The sequence below is a fragment of the Hyperolius riggenbachi genome, chromosome 2 (assembly GCF_040937935.1).
Source record: "Hyperolius riggenbachi isolate aHypRig1 chromosome 2, aHypRig1.pri, whole genome shotgun sequence".
NCBI classification, from domain to species: domain Eukaryota; kingdom Metazoa; phylum Chordata; class Amphibia; order Anura; family Hyperoliidae; genus Hyperolius; species Hyperolius riggenbachi.
The window spans coordinates 56,129,184-56,151,075 of record NC_090647.1 but is presented as its reverse complement, the minus strand read 5'-3'; the positions used below and the strand labels follow the sequence as shown (position 1 = coordinate 56,151,075).

The following is a 21,892-nucleotide window of genomic DNA, read 5'->3' as shown; positions in this document are numbered from 1 at the left end:
ATTATTTGTTGGAGGCACTACAAGCCCCAGCATATGACTATTAGGGAAGTGCAGCAGCAGCTGTCCCATTCTAACCTCATGTAACATTAGGGTAAATTCTCTAAACTGCGATAATCAGGATAACATGAGTTAAGCCTCATCTTCACTGTACAATTTTCCAGCAGATCCAGGTCTATTAGATCTAGATCTTTTAGAGCTAAAAAGAAATTGCATCGTGTGTAGACGTCCAAATTGTTTAAGATTCAATTTCCAATAGATTTTGCTTTGTTAAATACCCCAAATCTGTTGCAACATCTAATGGACTAATGCTGGGCATACACGGCATTTTTTTCTTATCAATCAAGCTGCTGATGGCTGGATTGATAATTTCCGACGTGTCCGTTCACGCGGCAGATCTATTCCGCGCTCGATCCCCGCGGGTGGACAATGGAAGAGAAACGAAGAGAAGATAAGAAGTGCCCGCGGGGACAAGCGGGAATCGATCCGGGCACCGGCGGGGACGAGCGGGGATGCGGCGGGAGTCAATCTGGATCGCGTTGTGTATTCCCAGCATTAGATTGGACAGGTTGGAAGTTATCTAATAGATTCATCTATCTGATGCTGGGCATACACGGTACGTTTTCTACCGTGTAATCGAGCCGCTGATGGCTCGATTGATAATTTCCGACGTGTCCGATACCCCGCCGGATCGATTCCGCGGTCGATACCGGCGAGCAGGACAGAAGAAGAAATGAGCGGAAGATAAGGAAGCGCCCGCGGGGACGAGCGGGAATCGATCCGGGCGCCCGCGGGGACGCGCCGGAATCGAGCCAGCGGCTCGATTACACGGTAGAAAATGTACCGTGTATGCCCAGCATTATGGAAAATTGTACCGTGTAGATGAGGCTTAACGCCAGGTACACACGATTCAATTTTCCATCAGATTGGTTATTCCTGACATGACCGATCTTATATCCAATCGATTTTTATGATCAATTTTATACAAAATTAAACAGAATGATGATCGGAAATCAGAGTGGACCTGTCATAAATAATTGATTTGAGCATCAGTCTAATGGAAAATTGCATAGATTTTCTAGTTTAAAATTTTAAACACAATCCCATGAATGATCGATCATTTTCTATCACAGTGGTCATTGATCGGAAACGTTCAGTCATGCCCACTAGTGTCCGAAAACCTGCTAACCAATTAGATCATTTTAATTGAATCGATCTGTTTTTGGGATCGATCCCATCAATGTGATCGGATTGGTTAGCGGGTTTTCTGCCCATAATGGGCATGATTAATCGTTATGGATTGTCTGTGGGATTGTATTGTTAACGCAACACGGGGGGTAGGAGGCGCCCTAAGGGGTACTGTTAGCACGATACTTCCGTCGAAGACAGACAATTTTAAAGGTAGACCATAGGTCAGATCAATCAAACAACGGTTGGTACATGTATGTACCCCTGATACAGAAAGTATCAGTGTCAGTTTATGTGGTTATTTAGTAGTATTAGCGGCAGATGGAACGATCCTACCTTAATGAGCAGTTATTCCATAGTAGTTTTGAAAAAACAATCTTTATTGGAGCACTCAAATAATGACTACGCGTTTCGCGGTTTCGTACCGCTTCCTCAGGTCGTGTATCGTGCCTATAAGCAAGGTTCCCCAGATTCGGGCGCCCGAATCTGGGGAACCTTGCTTATAGGCACGATACACGACCTGAGGAAGCGGTATGAAACCGTGAAACGCGTAGTCATTATTTGAGTGCTCCAATAAAGATTGTTTTTTCAAAACTACTATGGAATAACTGCTCATTAAGGTAGGATCGTTCCATCTGCCGCTAATACTACTAAATAACCACATAAACTGACACTGATACTTTCTGTATCAGGGGTACATACATGTACCAACCGTTGTTTGATTGATCTGACCTATGGTCTACCTTTAAAATTGTCTGTCTTCGACGGAAGTATTGTGCTAACAGTACCCCTTAGGGCGCCTCCTACCCCCCGTGTTGCTTTAGAACCCCCTCCTCCAAGGACTAAGGGGTCACCGCCTGGCAGGTGGTAACTCTTTTCAAAGGAGCTGCGACCATCGAGAGTACCTCACAAGGCCGAGTGGGGACGGTACTTCCCCACATGCGCTTCAGACTGGTTGCCCTATACGCAACCCAGCCTTGTGAGTATATTTGATCTTTTCTTACTAATTGAGGTAACCATACGTGAGATACTACACTAGATTGGGCTCCCGGTGTCTTCCCGTCCTTTTTTCTATCCTCTCAGCACAGACGTGTATTGTTAACGGCCACCTTATGGTTCACATTCACACATCCAATTTTGATGGAATACATGGAAGTAGTAAAATTGGCCTATCAGTCACTCAAAATTTAATGTATGTAGCTGGCTTTAGGGCCCGGGTTCCACTAGAGCGAATCTGCATGCGTTTCCTGCATGCAGATTCGCATAACCAATACAAGTGGATGGGACTGTTTCCACTTGTCAGGATTTCTTAGCGTTTTTCTGTGCAGAAAGAATCTGCACAGCAGAGCCATCAGAATTCGTACACTGAAAAGCGGTGTGCGAATTGCATACAGTGTAAGGGCCCGTTCAGACTACAAAGTGCGGACCGCAACGCGTACGAACGCACGCCATCCGCATTCGTATGCGTTGCGTGGCTGATCCCATCACTGAAAAGTGAATGGGACAGCCGCGCGTTTTTGTAAAATCTGCGTGCAGCATGCGTTCCCGGACCGCACAGGTCCGGAACGCATGCTGTGTGAACATCAGACATTGCACTCTATGCAATGTCTGATGTCCTGCGTGTCGGCCCCCCCGCACGCGTTTCCAAAACGCATATGGAAACGCGTGCAGTGTGAACGGACCCTAATTAAATAGGAAAAACGCATGCGTTTTTACCATGCGTTTTTCTATGCGTTTTTGCCATGCGTTTTTTGTGTAAAAACAATGTAAAAAGCACACCAGCATTGACATGGTTAAAAACGCATGCGAAATCCCATAGAAAAACGCATGCAAAATCGCACATGCGTTTTCCGCACTGGAATCGCACCGCACCAATGGAAACGTACCCTTACTCCGAGAAGATAAAATAGAGCACATAGATGAGGCAGTATTTTTACTGCAAGGGGTCCATCTGGGAGAATTTCCTTCATCTCCTCTGCTTGAAAAGTGGTGGATACCTCCCCCCCCCCCCCCCCCCCCCCCCTGAACCACCACCGCCACCACCTCCACCACCATGTAACATTTTGTTGTTATGCACCCATTTTTAACCTGTGGGGGTGGGCAGTTGATTGGCAGTGAAAATCCTCTCAAACTCTCAATGCTGCTCGCTGCTGCCTGGTAACTGCACGCTTCTGCCTGGTAACTGCACGCTTCTGCCTGGTAACTGCACGCTTCTGCCTGGTAACTGCACGCTTCTGCCTGGTAACTGCACGCTTCTGCCTGGTAACTGCACGCTTCTGCCTGGTAACTGCACGCTTCTGCCTGGTAACTGCACGCTTCTGCCTGGTAACTGCATGCTGCTGCCTGGTAACTGCACACTGCTGCCTGGTAACTGCACACTGCTGCCTGGTAACTGCACACTGCTGCCTGGTAACTGCTTGCGGAGTACACGGTTCAACTGCCCATGGAATTGAGCCTTTAGATACTTACCTTGGTAGAGGGAAGCCTCTGGGTGAGCAAGAGGTTTCTCCGATCCTCCTGCAGCCTACCACTTCCTGCCGTGCGCCCGACAGGCTAGCGACTCATTATGTTTCTATTGGGGGGGGAGGTCGGGGATGACAGCAGAAGTCTTGGCAGAGGCCGAGAATTGTCTAGTGTGTGTACAAATGCATTAGTGCTGCTTAGTGTACTTGTTAAAGCGGACCTGAACTCAGAACTTCTTTTCTGCTCTAAAAGATAAGCAACAGCATAATAACCTTTAAAGAAAAACATTTCTTTGTTACAGTTGATACAAATCCAGCAGTAAATCTGCAGTGTCTACTTCCTGCTTTCATGGGAGCAGACATACAGCAAAGTCCTCGTTATCCGGAATTCAGGCATCCGGAAGTCTCAACTAAGTGGCATGCCTGAAGGATGACGAGGATCTCTTTTGGGGGGCTTCCTGTGGGTGCTGGCAGGCTTTAAAATAAAGGGCTCCAGCAATGTCTGGCAGTATTCCTGAACCTCCTAGCGGCTTCTGGCATCTGTGTACGGGAGCCGCCATGTGGGTCAGCTGACACTCCGACTTCCGTGCACTGGTGAAGCCGAAAAGCCGCTCGGATCCCGCAAGAAGGTTCAGGCCCCTTTAACACTTGCGCTCTGCATGGTCCCTGTTACGCTTCCCCACCACAAAGGCCATGCAAGTCTATGGAGACTTGCACATGTCATGCGATGCGCTAGAAGTATCAAAGTCGGAGCATTCCCAAAGCAAAGCCTGCCGTGCGTTGCCGTGTGATCCCTGTCTACCGCACGGATTATGCAGCAATGCAAGTCAATAGGCAATGCAGCAAGTGTGAACAATGTGAGTGCCTTGCAATGCAGCGTGCATGCGCGGACCGACGTGAATCCCAGTGACGTACTTCCTGCCCAGCAAGGAGTACGTCACACACAAACCTCCTTTTATTGGATTTTATTTGACTTTAGTTCCACTTGAAGAAATTGTGAAGTTCTTTTATTTTAGGTTTTGATTTTGTTGTTGCTGTGCTGAATCTTATTTTGTTGTTTGTATTACAGTCAGGGGATGAGAATGCAGACTGAGAACATCCTGCAGCTTGGTGAATTCAAGGAACAACGGACATTGAGGTATGTTCTGCAGTGTTCTCCCCAGAATTTTTTCCAGCCGGGTGGCATGAAATATTAGCCGGGTGGCAAGAAAAAGTAGCCGGGTGGGGCGATATGAGAGAATGCAGGGCAGGTACTTCTGTGCACAACTCTGCTTACAGCAGAGGAGGAGGTGAGCCGATGACAGCCGGGTGCTCACCAAAACTAGCTGGGTGGAGCACCCAGCTAAAAGAGCCTGGGGAGAACACTGTTCTGTTCCCCGCATGGAATAGTGACAAGACTGGTGACTTGACAGTGTGTGTCTACACAAACAAAAATACAAGATATCCACCGTATGTGACTCCTAGGAGATTGAAGCTCGCATCACCTTCATAAGAACATTTGTTACATTTGTAACAAATAGTTTTTAAGTTTTTTTGCTCCCTTAAAAACTATTTGTTACTTGACAGTGTATGGGCTTGATTCACAAAGCGGTGCTAACTGTTAACACGCCTGTGAAAACCCCCTTAGCACGTCTAAACAAGCTTTTCGCGCATAAAACTTTACGCGCGCAAAACTTTATGCACATAAAACTTTACGCGCGTAGTGCACAGAGCGCAAGGCACTCCGCGCGAAGTGCCCGCCATTAAAGCCTATGGGACTTAGCGCGCATAAAACTTTACGCACGTAAAACTTTGCGCGCGCAAAGTTAGTGCGCAATCTGATTGAGAAGTCCGGTGCTAACCTACTTAGCACCCTGGTTAGCACGTCTAAAGACTTTAGACGTGCTAAGTAGGTTAGCACCACTTTGTGAATCAAGCCCTATGTCTACTAGCTGGTCCATGATGGGGATTGAGTGAATCTCTGGAGGAGAAGCCACAAATATGATTAAAATGACCCTGTAGTGAGGGGTAGTGAGGGGTTACATGGGTCCAGCCCCATGTAACGCTATGACGGTAGTTACATTCATTGCCATCCATGTCCTTATTCACATTAGTTTAGCGTAGTATTCCCTGATTCAAGCGGCATGGTCACATAGAGCTTGACCTGGATGTAGTGGTTGCCTTTGCCCACATTGTGACATCAGAAGAATCAGAATCTTTTATTTCAGAATCTTTTATTTCGCCAAGTGCGACTGAGGTCGTACCCGGAATTGGTTGTGGTTCACATGGCAGCGGCAACAGAGCAAAGACAGAGATTGGCATAGACAGTGACATAATAGAAGCAAGACAGGCATAAGACAATAATAATACAAGCAAGGCAGGCAAGTAACTCTAGTTTTAGGGTCGGTGCAGTACAAAGTGCGGTTGGCTCTTGCAAGAGTCCTGCGGGTTTGGATATTGTGCTGCTCAAGGGATAAAGTCACTTCATTCAACACTTTGAGTAGATTCTACCAGCAGTGACAACTGGGTTATTTACTGGCCCGGGCTCAGGTGTGACTAGACCAGGCTAATTTGACCTGAATGCGGCTAGCATGCTGACTACATCACTTCCTGTCCACCTTTCCCATCCCCAGGGTGAATGGATCGCCTGGCAAGAGGAAGTTGGACATGGAGTGATGTCAGAGGAGATGCGCCATTAACTTTTTCAGTGCCCTGTGGAATTGTGGGCCTCTTCTCTTTTGCAGGGGTCTCAAACTCAATTTACCTGGGGGGCCGCAGAAGGCAAAGTCAGGATGAGGCTGGGCTGCATAAGGCATTTCACAAAATAAGTCAACCAGCTGCTCCCGCCCCCTAAGCTGAAAGCTCTGCCCCTTCCAGGAAATGCCGGCTGATTGCCCCCCGGGCGATTTTGGGTCTCTGCAGCCTTCGCTTAGCGGCGGGGATGCGGCGGATTACTTGGGAGCACTGAAGCGAACTGTAAGGAAGCTTTTGCCGGCGGGGGCCACAAAATATTGTATCGAGGGCCGCAAATGGCCCGCGGGCCGCGAGTTTGAGACCCCTGCTTTAGAGTCAGTGGGAGTTGTGCATTACAAAAAAAAGCCAGATACTTACCTAAGGAGAGGGAAGGCTCTGGTCCTAACGAGCCTTCCCTCTCCTCTCCCGGTGCCCTCGGTGCAGCGCTGGCTCCCGTGTTTGAATCCCCCGCCGCGGGGGACTTTGGAAGTCTTTGGGAGCCGAGCCGAGTCATCCCAAAGACAGGGGGCTCCATACTGCGATTGCCCGAGAGAGGGCACACTTGGGCTCCCGAAGACTTTCCAAAGCCTCCTTAGGCAGCAGAGCGAGCAGTATTTCACTAAATTAGTCAAATGCTGCTATCGGGGACAGCACTGCATCGGGAGAGGAGCGGAAGGCTCTATAGGACCCAGGGCCTTCCCTCTCCATAGGTAAGTATATTTTTTGTGACTGTCCCCAATGACTTTAAAGGTCAACTGAAGTGATAAGAATATGGAGGCTGCTATATTTATTTCCTTTGAAACAATACCAGTTGCTTGGCAGACCTGCTGATCTTTCTGGCATCTGTAGTGTCTGAATCGCTCACCTGGTACAAGCATGTGGAATATCCAGTCAAACTTCAGTGAGAAAGATCTGATGTGCAAACCAACCCCGCCATTGCCACATTACACCAATCCTTTGCTCACTCCACATGCTACCCATAAAATGGAGAATCCTTTTCAAAATTGTCATGGTAACATTCAAATCCCTACACGACCTAGGCCATGGATTCTTAAAAGATTTATGTTATGATTAAGGATGGTGCGATGGCCGAAACATGTCAGCATGTTGGTGTATGGATTGATATGTTTTTGATCGAATAAAGAATTTGTCTTAACCGACGTGCGGATTTCACCTTCACTACTTGGTAGCCTGGGTTTGAGCGGCCCGTTTTCCAGCACTGTCGGCTAATAGAGGCTGTGAGCGGAATTCCACTTTCCTGTTGTACTTAAAGGATTTGTTGCAACTGTGTCACACCTCTCACAAACTCGGATTAAAAGGATCCAGTAACTTGACCACTCCCAGAGCCCACCTTTGGAGCCAGATCTTTCTCTCATGCTGCCCCTACCAATGTTTACCAAACTTTAATCAAGATGGCTCCAACCCTGGACACTTTTAAATCAAAACTGAAAAGCCACCTGTTTAGTCTGGCATTTATGATCACATGACTTTCCCTCCTGTACACATTACTGTACTGATCTGAGACAAGCTTATGCGCTTTGGGTCCTACAGGAGAAAAGCGCTTTATAGATGTGTTGTTGTTGTAGTTGCTTGTTTAGGATCTATGGCTAAAAATATTAGAGGCAGATTATCAGCGGGACAGTTGGGTAATTGTTATAGTTTAAAAGGAAATAAATATGGCAGCCTCCATGTCCCTCTCAGGTCAGTTGTCCTTTAACATATCTACATGCCTGTGTACAGCTGTGTTTTAATTGGACTCTCTCTTTGCCTACCAGTGACGTGTCCTGTGAGAATGAGCTGGAGGAACTGATGCAGCAAATTGACATCATGGTGAACAGTAAGAGGGTGGAATGGGAGAAACAAGTGTGTATTCTGGAGCAGAAGCTGCAGGCCCGGGATCAGGAACTGACTGTGGCCAGAGGTGCCCTGGATCAGAAGGACTGTGAGGTAATGGGGGTGGTGCTATCACTCATTATACATTAGTGGTATATTACCCAGGGCTGCAGAGTCGGTACAAAAATCATCTGACTCCTGAAATTATGAAACCTCCGACTCCCAAGTGCCCAAAATGACTCCTTGAATCTGACTCCCCAGCCCTTGCAGGGCTATGGAGTGGGTACAAAATTCATCTAACTCCTAAGTTAATGAAACCTCCAACTCCAGGTACCCAAAAATTGCTCCGACTCCACAGCCCTGGTATTACCTGTGCTCATTTCTTTGTGTCTGTAATATACATAGGCTGTCCTATCGGTGGACCATGACAGACACTATATTAATATAGTTTAGGTCACAGTATTTGTCCTCATTATACATAATTGAGCAGGCATTTGTTGAGTGGAGAGCAAAACTCCGAGAGGGCCATAGAGATTAAGGCTACTTACACACTAAGACGTTGCGTTATAGGGGACGTTATGGTCGCATAACGTGCCCCTAACGCAACGCCTGCTGGTGCGGAGAGGACGTTACAGTGAGCCGCGTTAGGCGGCTCTATCCGCATAAGGTCTCCCAGAGTGGCGCTGATTGGTCGGCGGGACCACGTGATGCGGAGCGAGACACTACGCATCACGTGGTCCCGCTGGTCAATCAGCGGCCGCCAGTGCAGTGCATATTAAGTAGCCATGTGCGCGGCTACTGTAGCGGCATCTCCCCGCCTCCTCTCCGCCCCCCACTGAGCATGTGCAAACAGTCTAACGTGGCTAAAGCCGCTAGAACGCACAGCATGCTGCACTTTCACTACAACGTGCAGCGTTACATGTAACGCAACGTGGGCAGTGTGAACAGCCCACTTGTGTTACATTGCTGTGCGTTGGGGGAGCGTTACAGGCTGTACTAACGTGCGCCTGTAACGTCCCACTGTGAAAGCAGCCTAAAGGGAACCTTAAGTGACATAATGAGATAGACATGTGTACGTACAGTGGAAAGCATACAAATACCTAGGCTGTGTTTCTTTTTTTTCCCTGAAAGAGTTAATATTCAGCTATACAACTGACAGAGAACTGGGCTTCTGCGAACAAGGGATAGATAAAAAAAAAAGGTCAATAGTTCATAGATTTTATCTATTTCAGACAAGGGACAAACTGTGTCATTGAGCTGAGACAAAAAAATAAATCTACTTTTTAAGCTTTTTTAAACATAACATAAAACTGAGGGGATCTAAAAGTAATTTTTAGGAGTTGGAGGAAATGCACAGTTGTTTATCTCATCGGTTTATTGTACACTCATACAGTACACCTACAAAAGTAAAATCTTTCCTCATTCCCTCCTTAATATGAACCTGAAGTATTTATAAACTTACTGTGTAGTATGAATGATAAATAGAACGTTAGTAGTACAGAAACGAGTCTCCTATTTTTATTTTCAGTTTTGTAGTTTTATTTTTAAAGAGAATCTGTATCGTTAAAATGGCACAAAAGTAAACATACCAGTGCGTTAGGGGACATCTCCTATTACCCTCTGTCACAATTTCGCCGCTCCCCGCCACATTAAAAGTGGTTAAAACAGTTTTAAAAAGTGTGTTTATAAACAAACAAAATGGCCACCAAAACAGGAAGTAGGTTGATGTACAGCATGTCCACACATAGAAAATACATCCATACACAAGCAGGCTGTATACAGCATTCCTTTTGAATCTCAAGAGATCATTTGTGTGTTTCTTTCCCCCTGCAGCTATCTTCCACTGAAGTGTCAGGCTGTTTCTTCCTGCAGAGTGCAGACAGCTCTGCCTGTATGTAATTCCTCAGTATGTGAAAGCCCAGCCAGCTCAGAGGAGGATTTATCCAGCTTGTAAAAGATAAGAGAGAAGCTGTCCTAATCTAAATATCACACAGGCAATGTGCAGAGAGGGGCCTGGATGGGGGAGTTCATAGCAGAACCACAACACTGAAGAACTTGGCAGCCTTCCAGACACAGGCCTGACAAGTCTGACAAGAGAGAGATAAGTTGATTTATTACAGAGATGGTGATAGTAGAACGTGCTGCAGTAAGCCAGAACACATTAGAATAGCTTTTGGAACTTGTAGGATGATAAAAAACAGGATGCAATTTTTGTTACGGAGTCTCTTTAAGATAGGATCATGCTGTCACAGCTGCAGTTTAGAATCCACACTCTGCCTTTTAAGCTGAAAAAGATACAGAAGTAATAACCCTGTTAACTTCACTGACAGATAGCAGTCTTTTAACTGCTGTTTACTTTGCTTGAAACTGGACTGAATTCAACAAGCTGTCGACAAGCTCTCTTGCACAACTCAAGTTTTTTTTTCAACTCTTGCTGTACAGGAAAACAGAAAGGCCAGGTAATTCCTTAGTAGGGCTAGTACTATATGTGTATATGTTTATCTCATCATGTCACAAGTCACTTCAGGTACCCTCAAGTAACCCTGTAGTGAAATAAAGTGCCCAATTTGGGTACTAACCTCTGGAGAGGGACGCCTCTGGATCCTCAGAGGCTTCCCCTGTCCTCCAGCGGCCCATTCCAGCGATGTCTCTGCAAGAAAACACTCGACAAGCACTTGTTGATGGCATGCACAGTAGCATGGACCCAATCCGGCTTTAGTGGACAAACCTGAGCCCGATTGGGTCTGTGCTACTGTGCAAGTGCAAGCCACCTGCACAGTAGCACGGACCCGATTGGGGTCACACAAAAAAAATATGGAACACATATAATTACATATGCATGCAATTACATTTCCAGAAAATAGCATGCAAATGTGTATTTTTGCAGTGCAAATGGGCCCTAAATAAATCATTCTGTTTAAAAAAGCAAAAAAAAAAAAAAGTTTAGGCTATTTTTTTTTTTTTTACTTTCTATCATTTGCAGATGACATCACCTAGTACAACCAAAGAACACAGGGGAAGATTAAAAGCATATATGAAGTGAGAGGGATATGGAAGCTGCCATATTTATTTCCTTTTAAACAATACCAGTTGCCTGGCTGCCCTGCTGATCTTTCTAGTATCAGTGATGTCTCACCTGCCTGAAATAAGCAGCAAATCCAGTCAGACTTCAGTCAGAAACCCCTGGTCTGCATGCTTGTTCCAGTTCTATGGCTAAAAGTAGTAGAGGCAGAGAATCGGCAGTACTGCCAGGAAATTGACACTTAAAAGGAAATCAATATGGCTGCCTCCAAATCCCCCTCACTTCAAGTGTCCTTTAAGGCTTAAGAAAACCAGTGCAAGGAATATGAAAGCAAAATTGGAGGAGAGGCCAAGATCAAGAATTCTGATTGGTCGCTGTGATAAATGGCTCTACGTTTGGTTCAGTTTTGCTCCAATCGTTTATGTGCTGATTGTGACAAATCTGTCCAATACCGGTGTTCCATAGCAGTGGGGGAGGGGCTTCTGTACGGCTCATGCCCCCACGCCTCTCTCATGCTTGGCGCCCGTTAGTTCCTTTACAGCAGGTTGGAGAGATGAAGGCAATGTTAGTGCTGCTAACATTCCGTATGTTGCTATTTCTATGTCAGATTAGAATTCTTTCCAAGAAGCTGCAGCAAGCGGATCACTCCCGGGAGGAGACCATCCAGAACTATGAGAAGCAGCTGGAAGCCCTGAAATCTCAGGTAAACTTCATGCTATGAATAAAGACTGTATGAGCTCATCATTCTGTCCCTGTTTATTCTTGAATGAATTAGTGAAGGCTCCTGCTTAGACTTTATTCTCGGGCAACAAAGGCAGAAATTACACAGTTATGCCAGGCAGTGTTTTGGTCGGATCGATTAGTCCTAATTCAGAATGGATCCTGTTGATAAACCGTGTCAAATTGTCCATGACTGATCTTAAAGAGTCTATACAGCCTGAAACTACAGCTTTATGCTGCTATCGTATTGAGATTTAACCATTTACCGCCATCCTAACGTATTAAAACGTCATGCTTACCTCTATTAACAGCAACATGACGTTTTAATACGTCGCGCATTCCCGCCGCTGCTACCGCCGTGTGTCCGCCGCTACCGCCGCCATTACCGTCGGGATCCCGTGCTGGGCGATTGGGGAAGAGGACTGAACAGTCCTCTACCCAATCGCAGTGCCTGGAGTGAATGGACGTGACCGCAAACAGCGGCTACGTCCATTCACATAAACAGGAAATGTAACAGTTTAATAAAGTGTGTAAAAAAAAAAAAAAAAAAAGTGAACACGTCCTATGAGTGTTCACCAGCGCCATCTTGTGGCCAAAAAGTATATTACACTTACAAAATACATACATTTTCAAGTATATACACATCATTAATAAAATTACACTTCCAACCCTCCCCCCCAAAAAAAACACTTGTAAAAAAAAAATCAGCTTAAAAAAAATAAATAAATAGTTGCCTTAGGGACTCAGCTTTTTTTATTCTATATTTTATGGGGGGAAATTAATTTTAATTTATTACATAGGGGCTTGTAATTATGGCCAGAACAAACAGAAAAATAACCACTTATATTTCAAAATAATATACTGTCGCCATACATTGTGGTAGGGACATAATCTAAACGGTTTAATTATCGGGACCACTGGGCAAATAAAACGTGTTTGTTTTATCCACAGGAGAATGTTTAATTTTAAAACTATAAAGGCTGAACACTGAGAAATAATGATTTTTTTTCTTTTTTTTTCTGTTTTTCTCATTAAAATGCATTTAGAATAAAAAAATTCTTAGCAAAATGTACTATCCACAGAAAGCCTAATTGGTGGCGAAAAAAACGAGGTATAGATCATTTTCTTGTGATAAGTAGTAATAAAGTTATTAGGGAATAAAAGGGAGGAGCGCTGACAACTGAAAATTGCTCTGGTCCGTTAGGATAAAAACCCTTGGGGGTGAACTGGTTAAAAGCTATATTTACCTGCCGGTTCTGTTCCTCCTGAAATACTCCCAAAGCAGCGTGTTCCGACCCCAGTCAGAACAAACGCCATTCTGTTTTCTATCTCTAGTAAAAAAAAAAGTGTGGCGGTTTTTACAGCGGAGGGCGGGGCTACCTGACGGAACCTGAATAGTTAAACAGCCTAGGCTAAGCATCACAGGGAGGAAGAGGTTACATCATATACAGCAATATATAGATATAGGATGTATTTCTGATGCTGAAACCAGGGTAATTACCATAAAAGTGGGTATCCTGACTTATTTACTGCATTCTCCTATAGGTCACTACGGGGCATCTTTAAAATTGTCTAAACAGACCTGTACTCACAGTAGAAAGCAAAGCCAAACTTGTGTAACCGAGGAGACAGGACGCTAGTTATTTAAAATCCAGACTTTGCTGAATGATCTTCAAATGTATAAAACCGATACAGACATCTAGCAGCAGAGGGGGGAAGAGAAAAGAGGAGTTACAGCCTGACCGGCAGTTTGTGGTACAACCGCTAATGGTGCCCATACACTGTACAATAAGAACATACAATTTTCCCGTTCATTCTACCAAAACGATCAAATCAAATGAAAGTCAAAAAGAATCCTTTTTATTTTTATTTTTCCAATCAAGAAAAACAAACAGTTATCCTGTTGTTTTTTTTTTTTTTTTGCTTTTTTCTCAATAAAACTCTAATCAGACATGTTGGAAAAATCTTTATATTCGATCTAATGGAATAATTGGTCGAAATTGTCTAAACGAAATAAATTGTACCACGTACAGGCACCATTAGTTGGAGGCCAAATACAAACTCTTGGGGCTGGATCACACGGACGTCTGTCAGCGGTCAGGGCGGAAGCCGCGTCTTCCTGTGACGTCTCGTTCGGTGGCAGCGGTATGGTGATCATCGGCTTCCCGACGCGATCGGCGGGACATGAAATTGCGGCGGCTAAGCAACCGCATGCAACGATGCGTTAATTCGGGATCGGAACACCGCGTTTGTGCAATCGCCGGTAACTGCGCGATGCCAAACTCTCCCATTCACTTGAAAGTGAATGGGAGCGTTTAGCCGACGAGTCCCGAATGCTTGGCAGTAAACGCCGCCAAGAGTCTGTATGAATCTGCCCTTATACTCTCAGAATTAGCTGGATCTTCTGTAGAGGACTAAACTTATAAACCAATACAATAAAGTCAAATATTCCCTTTTCATAAAGAATCCCTTTACTTGTATTACAGCACAATTCCTTGTGTTATGCCATTTCAACAAGTGACCACAAGGTGGCACTTGTTACCTAGGCATTCTAGATGTCCTGTGCGCACTCTTATTTCTAGCTTACTCTAGGGCCCTTTACCACTGCAGGCAATTGCGTTCAAATCGCAAAACGTTATCGATTTTTAAATTGCTAGGTTTACTATTTAACATAGGAATTGCGGTAGGTATTTTCCACTACCGCGATTCGACTTTTGTCAAAGCATAATCACTTTCTGGAGCGATTTTGAGAGTGATTTGAACCAAAAACTGCAATCAGGATTACTAGTGGAAAAGAGCCCTTATTATTGTTATCGTCTACACCAGGGGTTGGCAAACTTTTTGAATGGGGGGCTGAAATGGGTTCTTGAATTTGGCAGAGGGGCCAGATTCCATCACCCAACCCCCCCCCCCCCCTCCCGAATCATGCCTGTCCCCAAAAGTGCTGACGGGACCAGGCACTCTCCAGCAAACAGAGGGGAGGCGGCATATGCTTCTTTATCAACTCTGCCTGGTGCATCAACACCACCACCCTTACCAAAGTCTGCACCTCGGATGTAGATGATCTAGCCATTAACTGCAGGCCCCTGTACTTACCCAGGGAGTTCTCCTCCTTTGTACTAGTGGGAGTTTACATCCTCCCCGACGCTGACACCAGAAGTGCTCTACGCACACTCAGTGATACCATCTCAAGGTGGGAAACCGCCCTCCCAGAGGCCCTCTTCATCATCTTGGGAGACTTCAGAAGCACCAACCTGCGACAGGAACTCCCTCGCTACAAACAGCATATTACCTGCGCTACCAGGAATGCAACACCCTGGACCCCTGCTACACGGTCCATAAGAATGATTACAGGGCCACTCAAGGTGCCGCTCTGGGGAACTCTAACCACAACCTAGTCCACCTGATACCCACCTACAGAAGGCAGCTAGAGACAGCCAAGCCAACCATCAGGACTGTTAAAAAGTGGACAGAAGAGGCCAAACAGGAAATCCAGGCATGCTTTGACAGTACAGACCGGTCGGCCCTGGCGGCATTTACTCTAGGAGAATGAACAGAGAACATCTACATCAGTTTCTGTGAGGAGTCACATATCTTAGCCAAGACCTTCAGAGTATTTCCCAACAACAAGCCCTGCTTTAATGGTAAGCTGCTCCGGAAGGTCAAGGAAGAGGTGCACAAGTCCGGGGCCAAGGAAGAGTTCAAGGCAGCCAGGAACTCCCTGAACCAGGAAAAGAAAAACGCAAAAAAGGCCTAGGTCAAGAAGCTGGGCTCCAGCCTTCAGTCCAAAAACCATCGAGAGGTCTGGAAAGGACTCAGGGCGGCCACAAACTTCAAAGACCCCCCAACCTGCGGCCCCATGCATCCAACTGGCTGGGGAGCTAAATGAGTTTTGCAGATTCGACCAGCAAACCACGCAGCTTGAGCGTCAACCACGCCAATCACAGATCCTGCCCTGTCTTTCCCATAAAGACACTGTCCCCCAGTGCAGCTTGGCAACTAGGAAGCGGACATCCTACGACACCTCTGCAAGTTCAACCCAAGGAAAGCCTCGGACCCGGATGGAGTGTCAGCAAAATGCCTGAAAACATGTGCGCACCAGCTAGCCCCTGTCCTCTCTTCCACATATACCAGGTCCTTAGCGGAAGGCAAAGTCCCATCCTGCCTCAAAAGATCCACAACCATCTCAGTTCCCAAAAAGCCTGGCATCCCGGAACTGAACAACTTCAGACCTGTAGCGCTTACTCCAGCCATCATGAAGACCTTTGATCAACTGATCCTTGTGCATTTGAAGCGTTCCACCGAACCCCTCCTTGACCAACACAAATTTGCGTACAGGGCTAACAGGTCCAGGGGAGGGGGGGTCTCTGGTAGTAGGTAGGTTGCCCCACCCCCATGCAGTTTGTTAGTCAGTTTAGCCTATTGTAGTAGGTAGGTTCCCCTACCCCCATGCACTTTGTTAGCCAGTTTAGCCCATGGTAGTAGGTAGATTTGCACGCATGCAGAGTTAGTAGGTAGGTTTGCACGCATGCAGAGTTAGTAGGTAGGTTTGCACGCTTGCAGAGTTAGTAGGTAGGTTTGCACGCTTGCAGAATTAGTAGGTAGGTTTGCACGCATGCAGAGTTAGTAGGTAGATTTGCACGCATGCAGAGTTAGTAGGTAGATTTGCACGTATGCAGAGTTAGTAGGTAGGGTTGCACGCTTGCAGAGTTAGTGGGTAGGGTTGCACGCTTGCAGAGTTAGTAGGTGGGTTTGCACGCATGCAGAGTTAGTAGGTGGGTTTGCACGCATGCAGAGTTAGTAGGTGGGTTTGCACGCATGCAGAGTTAGTAGGTGGGTTTGCACGCATGCAGAGTTAGTAGGTGGGTTTGCACGCATGCAGAGTTAGTAGGTGGGTTTGCACGCATGCAGAGTTAGTAGGTGGGTTTGCACGCATGCAGAGTTAGTAGGTGGGTTTGCAGGCATGCAGAGTTAGTAGGTGGTTTTTGCCCGCATGCAGAGTTAGTAGGTGGGTTTGCCCGCATGCAGAGTTAGTAGGTGGGTTTGCCCGCATGCAGAGTTAGTAGGTGGGTTTGCACGCATGCAGAGTTAGTAGGTTGGTTTGCGCGCATGCAGAGTTAGTAGGTAGGGTTGCACGCTTGCAGAGTTAGTGGGTAGGATTGCACGCATGCAGAGTTAGTAGGTAGGGTTGCACGCTTGCAGAGTTAGTAGGTAGGGTTGCACGCTTGCAGAGTTAGTAGGTAGGGTTGCACGCTTGCAGAGTTAGTAGGTAGGTTTGCACGCTTGCAGAGTTAGTAGGTAGGTTTGCACGTATGCAGAGTTAGTAGGTAGGTTTGCACGCTTGCAGAATTAGTAGGTGGGTTTGCTCGCATGCAGAGTTAGTAGGTGGGTTTGCTCGCATGCAGAGTTAGTAGGTGGGTTTGCTCGCATGCAGAGTTAGTAGGTGGGTTTGCACGCATGCAGAGTTAGTAGGTGGGTTTGCACGCATGCAGAGTTAGTAAGTGGGTTTGCACGCATGCAGAGTTAATAGGTGGGTTTGCACGCATGCAGAGTTAGTAGGTGGGTTTGCACGCATGCAGAGTTAGTAGGTGGGTTTGCACGCATGCAGAGTTAGTAGGTGGGTTTGCACGCATGCAGAGTTAGTAGGTGGGTTTGCACGCATGCAGAGTTAGTAGGTGGGTTTGCACGCATGCAGAGTTAGTAGGTGGGTTTGCACGCATGCAGAGTTAGTAGGTGGGTTTGCACGCATGCAGAGTTAGTAGGTGGGTTTGCACGCATGCAGAGTTAGTAGGTGGGTTTGCACGCATGCAGAGTTAGTAGGTGGGTTTGCACGCATGCAGAGTTAGTAGGTGGGTTTGCACGCATGCAGAGTTAGTAGGTGGGTTTGCACGCATGCAGAGTTAGTAGGTGGGTTTGCACGCATGCAGAGTTAGTAGGTGGGTTTGCACGCATGCAGAGTTAGTAGGTGGGTTTGCACGCATGCAGAGTTAGTAGGTGGGTTTGCACGCATGCAGAGTTAGTAGGTGGGTTTGCACGCATGCAGAGTTAGTAGGTGGGTTTGCACACATGCAGAGTTAGTAGGTGGGTTTGCACGCATGCAGAGTTAGTAGGTGGGTTTGCACGCATGCAGAGTTAGTAGGTGGGTTTGCACGCATGCAGAGTTAGTAGGTTGGTTTGCACGTATGCAGAGTTAGTAGGTGGGTTTGCACGCATGCAGAGTTAGTAGGTAGGATTGCACACATACAGAGTTAGTAGGTAGGTTTGCACGTATGCAGAGTTAGTAGGTAGGTTTGCACACATGCAGAGTTAAAGGCGCAGAGAGTGCATGTTGCAGAATTACTCGCCTCTCGGCACTGATCTGTCCTCAGCCAACACAGTGGCTCGTCACTCTGACTCCTCCTGCGTCACCACTGGAGGAGAGAGGAGCCACTGCAAAGCTGAAGACAAATCAGCACCGAGAGGTGAGTAATTCTGCAACATGCACTCTCCGCACCTTTAACACTGCATGTGGGGAACCAGTGTCATTAGATGAGAACAGAGGTAAAAAAAATGTGCCTGTGCTGTGGCCACACATAGCTCAGCTAAATCTGATGACCCGCCCCCAGAGACACTTATTTCAAACTATTGATTGTCAGTTTTGCTGCAAATCGCCACTAAATTTGTGGGCTTCACTTTCCATCAGTATACGGCAGAGTTTACAAAGCCATAATGTAATTTCGCGTATCTCCGCCCCTCGCAGTGAAGGCAGACTGAGAGGGGCGGGGATTGACGCGATAAGAGGCAGAGGTACAGCGCTAAGCTCTGCCTCATCAGGAAGCGCTCCCCTGACTTTTAAGGGTGGATTTGGGGGGTATAAACCCCTCGTTTTGCCGCGGGGATGCGGCGGTTTAGCACTATCCATGGTGCTTTACAGTAATAAAAGCTTTAATAATGATTTTAGACTTGCTTCAGAGTCTCTTTAAAGAGACTCCGTAACAAAAATTGCATCCTGTTTTTTATCATCCTACAAGTTCCAAAAGCTATTCTAATGTGTTCTGGCTTACTGCAGCATGTTCTACTATCACCATCTCTGTAATAAATCAACTTATCTCTCTCTTGTCAGACTTGTCAGCCTGTGTCTGGAAGGCTGCCAAGTTCTTCAGTGTTGTGGTTCTGTGATGCATCTCCCCCTCCTGGCCCCTCTCTGCACACTGCCTGTGTATTATTTAGATTAGGGCAGCTTCTCTCTTCTCTTTTATCTTTTACAAGCTGGATAAATCCTCCTCTGAGCTGGCTGGGCTTTCACATACTGAGGAATTACATACAGGCAGAGCTGTCTGCACTCTGCAGGAAGAAACAGCCTGACACTTCAGTGGAAGATAGCTGCAGGGGGAAAGAAACACACAAATGATCTCTTGAGATTCAAAAGGAATGCTGTATACAGCCTGCTTATGTATGGATGTATTTTCTATGTGTGGACATACTGTACATCAACCTACTTCCTGTTTTGGTGGCCATTTTGTTTGTTTATAAACAAACTTTTTAAAACTGTTTTTAACCACTTTTAATGCGGCGAGGAGCGGCGAAATTGTAACAGAGGGTAATAGGAGATGTCCACTAACGCACTGGTATGTTTACTTTTGTGCGATTTTAACAATACAGATTCTCTTTAAGGAAATGCTTTTTAAAAGAAAACCCTGAGAATCCCCCATGAGGAGATGGACTAGTCCAAAACCTGCCAGCTCTGTAATTTTAACTGCTTACTTTTTTGGCTGGAGTGGTCCTTTAACCTTCCTGGCAGTATTAATGGTTATGCACGTCAATACAAGACATGCTGTGAACAGTACTGATGTGCATATATGTCAATACTCTCCTGCACTGTATACTAGACCCTTGCTTGACACATTATGGCACATTACAGGAAAAAAGTTATGAAAATTAATTAGATCACTTTTTGCACAGAAATCCTGGGGGAATTGAATGCCAGGGAGGTTAAGTGAGCAACTGTGGCTTCCCATGATGCACCACTCCTGAATATGCAAATCATCTCTTTATGCCCCTGAAAGCTAGGCACACATCCAGAAATGCAGGTGTATAGTGAGCCTACAGCTAATACATTTCAGGGCAAACTGACTGCACATTCACATTTGTATTGACTGTGTGTCTTCTGGCTTGCCATACTTCTAGCTGAGTAAACTGAAGAAGAGTTATGAGAAGCTGCAGTATTACCACGTGGGGAGTCAGAAGAGCGGACACACAGGGGGCGCTGCGGAGCAGGAGAGGAGCCGGGCTGAGCTGACACATGTGACCCAGCAGCAGGAGGTGAGTGCTGCTCCTGTACGGGTAGAGGGACATAGCTGTGCACTTAGACCCATCCTCATAATACTGTGTTACGTTTCTAATGTGGACGTCACCTGTGCTGTAAAGGGTCAGTGGTTCTACTGTGATTGCTACAGTTTTATAAACCTGAGTGCAGAATACAGCATCAGGATTAGTATTAGTACTGGTTAAAGTATACCCGAAAAGACTGACATGATGAGATAGACATGGGTATGCACAGTGCCTACCACACAAATAACTAGGCTGTGTTCCTTTTTTTTCTTTCTCTGCCTGAAAGAGTTTAATATTAGGTATGTGACTGACTCAGTCCTGACAGGAAGTGACTACAGTGTGACCCTCACTGATAAGAAATTCCAACTATAAAACACTTTCCTAGCAGAAAATGGCTTCTGAGAGCAGGAAAGAAATACAAAGGGTCAATAGTTCATAGCATTTAGCTCTGGCATACTTCAATGGATGTGTCATTGAGCAAAAACAATTAACAATTCAAACAGTTAAAACGTAGATTTAAACATAAAATAAAACTGGAATATCTTAAGTCATTTTTAGGAGAAGGAAGATAGATACAATCGTTTTATTTCATTAGTTTATTTATGCTTCAGGTGTCCTTTAAAGGCCCTGCCTCTGACACAGGAGACCGGGTTCAAATCTCGGCTTTTCCTGTTCAGTAGGCCAGCACCTATTTAGTGACCAAAATGACTTATAGGGGCTGGAAGAAGGTAAGTATTTATATAGCACTGACATATTACGCAGCGTTGTACAGAGTTTTGTCACTAACTGTCCCTCAGAGGGGCTCACAATCTAATCCCTACCACAGTCATATGTCTGTGTATGTATCGTGTAGTGTATGTATCAGTCTAGGGCCAATTTAGGGGGAAGCCAATTAACTTATCTGTATGTTTGTGGGATGTGGGAGGAAACCAAAGTGCCAGGAGGAAACCCACGGACACAGGGAGAACATACAAGCTCCTTGCAGATGTTGACCTGGCTGGGATTCGAACCGGGGACCCAGCGCTGCAAGACGAGCTCTAACCACTACGCCACCGTGCTGCCCAGTAAAGATAGATTAGATTGTTTGCTTCGGGAGTCCTTTAAAACAGAAGGTATTTGTGATAATTCAGCTTTATGTGAACAACTGTGGTTACCCACAATGCATCATCGCTTAAAGGGGAACTTTCGCCTAAACAAACATACTGTCAGTTACATTAGTTATGTTAATTAAAATAGATAGGTAATATACTCTTACCTACCCTGTTTTAAAAGAACAGGCAAATGTTTGTGATTTCATGGGGGCAGCCATCTTTTATTTATGGGGGCAGCCATCTTTTTGGTTGAAAGGAGGTGACATGGAGCCTGAGACACAATTCCAACTGCCCTGTGTCCTGATCACCCCTCCCAGCTGCGCCCGCTAGGCTTCAAATCTCAAATTCAAAATTTCAAAAAAAAATGCACTAAAACAGCAGAACGAGAACAACATCATCAGAAATCCCATCATGCTTTGCACATCATCAGGGGAAAAATGCCCGGACAGTTTTCTTCTGTGCAGCTAATTATGAGGCTTGGATAAGAAAAACAAATTTCTGATACTGTGAAACAGTTTACCCTTCCTGGCGGTAACCCCGAACGTAGTTTGGGGTAA

The 21,892-nt window shown here is 45.9% G+C and overlaps 1 protein-coding gene across 3 annotated transcripts in view; it reads left to right on the top strand.

Annotated features, from left to right (window-relative positions):
• The window catches only part of DEUP1 (deuterosome assembly protein 1), a 75,600-nt gene that overhangs the window by 160 nt on the left and 53,548 nt on the right, over positions 1 to 21,892 (top strand). For all 3 annotated transcript variants that reach the window (XM_068264899.1, XM_068264900.1, XM_068264891.1), the window contains exons 2-5: positions 4,717 to 4,785; positions 8,135 to 8,306; positions 11,822 to 11,917; positions 20,101 to 20,235. In XM_068264899.1, coding sequence (XP_068121000.1) covers positions 4,724 to 4,785; positions 8,135 to 8,306; positions 11,822 to 11,917; positions 20,101 to 20,235 — 465 coding nt within the window. In that variant the 5' untranslated portion in view covers positions 4,717 to 4,723. The remainder of the gene's footprint in view (positions 1 to 4,716; positions 4,786 to 8,134; positions 8,307 to 11,821; positions 11,918 to 20,100; positions 20,236 to 21,892) is intronic.